We start from the raw sequence: 8379 nt of genomic DNA, 5'->3' as shown, positions 1-8379 counted from the left end.
TTACTTAATTCAAAGTTATTTTACAACCTTAAAAAATACTTTACAACCTTAAAGGTCCTTTCAAAAATCTTAAAGTTGGTTTACATGCCTAAAGTTTACTCCAGGACCTTTAAAATTGTTTTGCAACTTTAAAGAATAATTTACAACCTTGAAGATTACTCTACAACCTTAAAAATTTGTTCTAGAATCTTCAAAGTTATTCTAGAACCTACAAAATTGTTGTAGAATCTTGAAGGTTATTTTTCAACTTTAAAATTTGTTTAATTTTCTAAAATTGTAGAACAAGATTGAAGGTTGTAAATAATTTTTTAAGATTGAAAATGAAATGAAAAGTTTCAGAGCAATCTTTTTTACTTCATTCAAAACTATTTTACAACCTTAAAATTTGGTGTAGAACCTTTAACTTTGTTTTACAACCTTTAAATTTGTTTTACGTCATTCCAAATTATTTTACAACCTTAAAGTTCAGTTTAGAACCATAAAGTTTAGTTAAGAACCTTTAACTTTGTTTAACAACCTTAAAATTTGTTTTACGTCATTCGAAATTATTTTGCAACCTTAAAGTTTAATTTAGAACCTTTAGCTTTGTTTTACAACCTTTAAATTTGTTTTACGTTATTCCAAATTATTTTACAACCTTAAATTTAAGTTTAGAACCTTAAAGTTTAGATTAGAACCTTTAACTTTGTTTTACAACCTTAAAATTTGTTTTACGTCATTCGAAATTATTTTGCAACCTTAAAGTTTAATTTAGAACCTTTAACTTTGTTTAACAATCTTAAAATTTGTTTTACGTCATTCGAAATTATTTTGCAACCTTAAAGTTTAATTTAGAACCTTTAGCTTTGTTTTACAACCTTTAAATTTGTTTTACGTCATTCCAAATTATTTTACAACCTTAAATTTAAGTTTAGAACCTTAAAGTTTAGATTAGAACCTTTAACTTTGTTTTACAACCTTAAAATTTGTTTTACGTCATTCGAAATTATTTTACAACCTTAAAGTTTAGTTTAGAACCTTTAACTTTGTTTTACAACCTTTAAATTTGTTTCACGTCATTCCAAATTATTTTACAACCTTAAAGTTAAGTTTAGAACCTTAAAGTTTAGATTAGAACCTTTAACTTTGTTTTACAACCTTAAATTTTGTTTTACTTCATTCGAAATTATTTTGCAACCTTAAAGTTTAATTTAGAACCTTTAACTTTGTTTTACAACCTTAAAATTTGTTTTACTTCATTCAAAAGTATTTTACAACCTTAAAGTTTAGTTTAGAACCTTTAACTTTGTTTTACAACCTTCAAATTTGTTTTATTTAATTCAAAATTATTGTACAACCTTAAATTTTTGTTTTACATTCCTAAACATTGCTCTAAAATCTTTCATCTTGTTTTACAATCTTAACGTTACAAAACATCAAAGTTCGAAAATGTTTTACCTCTTTTCTACCTTAAAAAAAGGAATTATAAAATAACAAACAACAAAGACAAAATAAATTGATATAAAATTAAATAAATCTTTGTCTAATTAAAAAAAAACGAGTGTTTAATTTTGATTTTTTTTTCATATCAAAATATTAATAAATATTTATATAATTTGAAATATATTTTAAAAGATGAAATACCAAGGTTCTTTTCTCCTCTAAAAAAGGAAAAGAATTTGCATATATAGCATATAAGTGAGAGGGGTCGTCGTCAACAGTAGAGATCCGGCTTTATAACCGACAGGGGTTCAGGAAGTCAAAAGTTGTGTGTTGGCTGGGAACAGGTGTTATAGAGGAGTAAGCCAGGTGAAGTGGCCGGTAGAAGTGTGGCACAATCACACATGTGAAAAACCTAGTTGAAAATAATGTTGTGTATATATATATATATATATATGTGTGGTTGTCGGTAAGGAAGAGCCCTTATTCACACAAATGGGGGTGGGTAACTCAGTGATGGTAGGGGGCGGGGGGTTTCAGTACAGACTGGGAAACTCGTTCAGTTTGACTCGGTTCTGCAACACGCGAGGTGGTGTCTTCTTTTTTATATATATGTATATTTAGATATATACCAATATATATATATATATATACTATATATATATCGATAAAGAAACATTGTGTAGTGTGTATGTGTTTTTGGCGCCGTTTTTTTTTTAAATTCTTAACAGTGCGTTCAACCCCTTCTTTTAATAAAATTACCCTTCTCTTGTTTCAATACAAAGTGAAATTAATCGTGAATTTTATTTAAAAATTATTGGTGCGCGAAAAGTGTGTCTCGTTAAAATAAAATTTTTTTTTTTTCCCACCCTATCATTAGGATTCGAAAATCAATATTATGGGGTGTCCTGCCTGTTTACTGATGTGCTGCTTATTAATCATTGGTCACATTCAAGGTAGGGACAACCACGTGGTCCATATATTCATTCCCGCGCAATTAACAAAAAAAAAAAAATTTAATTTCTCTCTACTTCAATATAAATTTATAATGAATTTAGTTAAGAGTATTTTCTATTCTAAAAGTTATTTTAATTATTTAAATATTTTTTTTTTTTTCTAAAAAAATGTTTTATGGAAAAATGGCATTTGATTAAATTTGATTTATAATCGACTATTATTATTAAATAAATATTTATTTAATTTTTCATTAACAGTCGAATTTTCACAAGAGTAGTTACATTTAATTTTGTACAAAAAACATTGAACTTTGAACATTGAATTTGATAAGGAAGATGTGAAATAAACAAAGGGGGAATAAAAAAAAACTGATTGCCAAAAATTATTCACTGATAAAATTTTAATACGCCTTAAATTTAGTTATACTGACTAAATAATTTTTTAATGAAAAAAAATATTATACATTATAAAATAATTTTATAATTTTAAATAATTATTATTTAAAATAACGGTTTTTAAAACCGCTTTTTTTTAAAAAAGAGAATATTAGTTGAATTAATTAATATTGAAATGAAGTACTCGAAAAAAAGTGATAAAATTCTCTACTGTTTTTTTAAATAATAAAACACGTGTTTATTTCCCATATATAATTTTTTTTTTTTACTATTTATATGAGGAAAAAAATATTTAATTATGCATAGTCTCTCACGACAATATGAACACATGTGTCGCATAGTGAACAAAAATAAATAGAATACTTTTCTTGCTTGACGTAGAAATTTAATAAAAATTGTGTGTGTATGTGTATATTAAACTCGTTAAATATATAAATACGTTGAAAGCATATTCCATAAAATATAATTACTTTCTTTTCAAAGACGGGGTAGTGATTCTATTTTCTGCTTTTCAGATAGAAAAATAAAAAAAAAAAAGAACGGCAATATAATTTGTTATAATTTGCATATACCAGCAGTGTTTCAAAGTTCAAGAGTTCTCCTCTCTTTCTGTACTCTTGGGTTTATTTTCAAAAGCAAAGGCTTGAAAACGTCCTCTCTCTGGAGCATATAGTCATACAAAAATTAGGTCACAATACGCAACCATAAAAATAGATTTTGCAACTGTGGTCTCATAGTGAAATCCAGACGTCGTTGGAACCCTGCTATTATTAGTATTATATATATATATATATATATATTCTTGCTTCGTGAACGACGACAACAAGAAGTAGATTTGTTGCTTTTGTATACAAAATTAAGAAGAATAAAAAATGAAAAAAGAGTTAAAAAGCAATATGGTTACGAAATATAAAATTATGTAATACAAAAATGCCAATTTCCGCGTTTTTTTCTTTTTGAAATTACATATTTGTTTTTAAAATTGAATTTTTTATTTATATGTTTCAAATTTAATTAATAGGCGTATTTTTATATTTATGATACAACAAGGTAATAAATAAATATTTAAGTGGAAATGGAACCATGAGTAAAATCATAAAAACCATGGGCGAAATCGATTACCAAGGTAAATACGATTAGACCCATGGTTTAAGCCTTGGCAAAAATCTTAAAAATCATTGCTCATGTCCGTTTCCCATGGTACAATTTTCCATGGGAATTTTTTTTTTAATTTTATGGATTTTTAACCATTGCTGAAATCTTGGAAACCTTGGAAATTTTTTTTTAATTTTACTGATTTTGGACCATTGCTAAAAACTTGCCAACCGATGGGAAAATTAATTTTTTAAATTTACGGTTTTTAAACCATTGCTAAAATCTTAAAAACCATGGGAAAAAGTTTTATAATTTTTTTGATTCTAAACCATTGCTAAAATCATGCGAACCATGGGAATTTTTTTTTTCTATTTTACGGATTTTGAAGCATGGTTAAAAACTTGCGAATCATTGGGAATTTTTTAAAATTAATTTTCCATGGTACGCAAGATTTATGCAATGGTTAAAAATCCGTAAAATTAAAAAATATTTTCCCATAGTTTCCAAGATTTTAGCAATAGCCCAAAATTAGTAAAATTAAAAAATTAATTTTCCCATACTTTCCAAGATTTTAGCAATGGCCCAAAATTAGTAAAATTAAAAAATTAATTTTCCCATGGTTTCCAAGATTTTAGCAATGGTTAAAAATCCGTAAAATTAAAAAAAAATTTCCTATGGGAAATTGTACCATGGGAAACGGACATAAGCAATGATTTTTGAGATTTTTGCCAAGGTTTAAACCATGGGTCTAATTGTTTTTTCCTTGGCAATCGATTTCGCCCATGGTTTTTATGATTTTACCCATAGTTTCATTTCCACGCGAGTTAATATACATTAAAATAAATTATTTAAATATATTATTATATATTAATAAATATTCAAATATATTAATTATTATATAGTCAAAGATTATTTGAATCAAATAAATTTTTTTTCCCATGTACTTATTAATGAATAAAATAAAAAAAAAATATTTTGCATTCTGTTGTTCATGCATAATAATAATAATAATTTACAAGATTGATGCTAATTATGTTGAGGGGTTGGAAAAATGTAATTTGTACAGAATATAAACAAAGTTACAAATTGGTTGAGAAGCAAAAGTGGAGATAATTTTGCAAAACATTTTGCCTGATTCGACTTTGTATGGGGGTGTGTGTGTGAGAGAGAGAGAGTGAGGGAAAACTTTTATATAAAGTATATAGCAGCCAATCTTCAGACTAGATTGTCCGGAAGTCGTTCTCCATTGTCAAACTTTCAAGATCGTGAATTTTGCTTTACCCTGCGAATAAATGCACTTCTAAACAAGTTTTGTTCTCAAGTCATACTGGTTTTCTTCGCTTATGAAAAAGTTTTCTTTGTTACAATTTTTGCTTTTCTACATAAAGGGATGGCCCAAAAAAGAAATTTTTTTTTCTGTCTGTTTGCATTATATCTTACCTATAAATTTATAAAAATTTATTATTTAAAAAATATTTTTAAAAAACATTTTTTTTTTAAATACTGTTTTCTTTTTTTTTGAAATGGGAAAAATTTTTCTCTCTGAAAAAAGTATTTTGAATAAATAAAAAATGAAAAAGAATTTAAAAAAAAAATGACAGAGGACAGTTTATGCAAATAAAAAAAAAGGTCGTTTTGGATTTCAAATTGATTCGTTTAGTTTATAGAGCAGGCCAAGGTGGTATATCATTACTCATATAATGATGAGGCTTAATAGACTCTTCCTTCTTTCTCCCATATTTTTTTATTATATGCCCATCCTGCTCTCTTTTTTTCTCTGTTATATTCCACAGACCATTTCACTAATTGAATTTATTTCACTTTGTAATTGAGAGTCTATTATTCCATTAAATTCCATTAATCAAGAGTGCCTCTATATACTATTGTGAATTCAAAAAATTTTCCCTTTTTGAAAAAATAATTTTTAGAAATTATTTTTTCTATTTTTTACAAATTTTTTGTTTATTTATCTTATTATTTTTATTATTATTTATTTATTATTATTATTACTATTATTATTATATAATTTTTTTATATTTTATTAATTATAATTCCCATGCCTTTCGGCTTTGAACGGATAATTTTTTTTTATATATTTGATAAAAAACAAATATATGTAAAAAATTAAATATTCAAGTTAAAGATAAACGATTAAATAATTGAGAATTTTAAAAGGTTAATAGTTTATTAAAATTTTAATAATAATCTCTCCCTTAAAAAGTGAATTGAAAAAAAGGGCTTAATTTCTATGACAATGACATTTCCGTTGACATAAAGCCAAGCAGATGTGCTCGTAACATTATAAACTTAACATTTTAGTATGAATCGTAATATATTAATTTAGAAATTAAGTCGAGGTGAAATGAATCAAGTTTGACATAGAGACAATTCCACTTATTTCATATAAATATATTGAAGCAAATATTCCACCCAGAATAATGAATATAGTCACTGAACTATTTTAAAGTGACAGGAAATATTTTCATATATAACTTTTTATTGCTTTTAATTTTCTCCTCGAAATATTTGCGAATAATTAAATTTTAAATGCTAATAATTGCAAAACAGAATATATAATTAATAAACAGAAAATGAATGAATTTAAAAATAATTTTATTTTATCATTTTAGACATTTGTTTTTATTTGATTAGCATTTTTTTTTATTGCCGTATAAATATACTGTAATAATTGAAAAAAAACTCTGTAATTAATAAAAGAAAATCTGTTGGAAAAAAAAGTTTAGAAATAGTATTTTGATTTAACTAGACTTTTGAAAAAGTAAAAAGATAAAAATGCCAGGAAAATTGGTGCTAAAAGACGTTGAGTTTCTGTTTTCTCTCTCTCTCTCACTCTTTTTCTTTTTTTACAATAAAACTTTCCAAATAAAACGGATCGTTCTATAGTGTTTTGTAAGCATCACGCCTACCTTTTCGATTTGAGAAAACGAGTTTCGCCGTCAATTGAAATCGGAAGCGTTCGTTCCAAGTTGTGGCTGAAGGGTAGTTAGTAATCTCAACTCCCCGGGGGTTTTCACACCCTTCTTGTGAATTCTTGCGCCAGTCGCGTAAATTCTACGGCAGTATAATTTGACTTAATGGTCCCAATGGGGGCACCTTTTGTTGTATTAAGAACGTTTACTTCCGGTTGTGGCGTTCAATGGAGTGGAAAAAAATAAAAAAAAAGAAAAGAAAGAACGAAAAAAAAATTGCACATATCTGAATGCCGTCGCATACGACGTTAAGTGTATTATACAAGTGCAATTTACTTTTCCGCATGCGGAAAAAGATTTTCAAAAAATTCTCTTGATAAAAGGTGTTATATATAGAAAAAGAAATTTTCTACTCTGGAATTTTATTTCTAAATTATTTGAGACTTATCATTTTTAGGAAAAATTTTCTTTTGTATTCTAATTTCTCTTTTTATTATATAAATGTACTTTTGTATTATAATTCCCTTTTTTTTATTATAATCTTCCTATTTTATTAATTTCCCTTTCATTAAAAAAATTCCTTTGTTACAATAATTTACCTTTTTCATTAATAATCTACATTTTATATCAAATAAAAAATAGGATACAAATTTTTTCCTAGGGAGAAAATTCCCCCTTTTAACGATTTATGTAAAATAAAAATAAAATTCTCACAACAACTTTTTGGTTGAAGGAAAAATAAAGATATTTTGTATATAAGATTTATGATTGTTGAAATTTTTGACTTGGAGAGAGAGGAGAAAAGATGTATTGGAAGAAACCAAGGGGTAGGAGAGGGAGAAACGAGAGATTTTTCATGACACAATTTGGAAAATATCTTGGCTACCAGCCAAGGATAGAAAACAATCTTTATAATAGCACAAATTTGTAAAAGCAACGGAATTGTCCGCTATAGTCGTTTCAATAATTGGACTATGGCGTGATTATTAAACATAAATATTCGATTTTAGGTTTGGTTTGCGCCTCCTTTATGATATGTCTCATATAGTTATACCTATATTTCTTGTTCAAGCATCATGGTTTCGTATATATATATATATATTTGCATCACGCGATTTAAGCTGATCAAATATCCGCGAATGAAATGAGAAAACTAAGAAAATTTGTAATAATTCTTTTTAAATATATATATAAAGCGCTATTCTCTCTCTCTCTCTCTCTCTCTCTCTCTCTCTCTCTCTCTCTCTCTCTCTCTCTCTCTCTCTCTCTCTCTCTCTCTCTCTCTCTCTCTCTCTCTCTCGATAGAAACGAAAATTATTCAAATAAAAGAGGTCCAGGAGAGAAATATAATGAGTGAAACGTTTTTTTTTTTCCTCCTCTTATAATTCAACTTCATTTTCAAAGAATCATCTTACTTTCTGAATAATTTTTAAAAGAGGTCATTTTAAAGTGGAGAATAATTTATTTACAAAGGAAACAATTATATACTCTAATTAGAATGAAGCATTCTTTTATATAGGAAAAATTTTTTCATTGAAGAAAATTGAATTCCCGAATTAAATATCGTTTTATTTCTATATAAT

The 8379-nt window shown here is 26.3% G+C and overlaps 1 protein-coding gene across 2 annotated transcripts in view; it reads left to right on the top strand.

Annotated features, from left to right (window-relative positions):
• Window positions 1–1981: 1981 nt before the first annotated feature.
• The window catches only part of LOC127278779 (uncharacterized), a 92966-nt gene continuing 86568 nt past the window's right edge, over window positions 1982–8379 (top strand). For both annotated transcript variants that reach the window (XM_051300645.1, XM_051300644.1), the window contains exon 1: window positions 1982–2375. In XM_051300645.1, the coding sequence (XP_051156602.1) occupies window positions 2318–2375 (58 nt within the window). In that variant the 5' untranslated portion in view covers window positions 1982–2317. The remainder of the gene's footprint in view (window positions 2376–8379) is intronic.

The sequence above is a fragment of the Leptopilina boulardi genome, unplaced genomic scaffold, assembly GCF_019393585.1.
Source record: "Leptopilina boulardi isolate dan_hultmark-lab unplaced genomic scaffold, ZJU_Lbou_2.1 LbouV2_211, whole genome shotgun sequence".
Taxonomy (NCBI): Eukaryota; Metazoa; Arthropoda; class Insecta; order Hymenoptera; family Figitidae; genus Leptopilina; species Leptopilina boulardi.
Note: the sequence above shows the minus strand (reverse complement) of the source record. Positions and strands in the feature narration are given on the sequence as shown.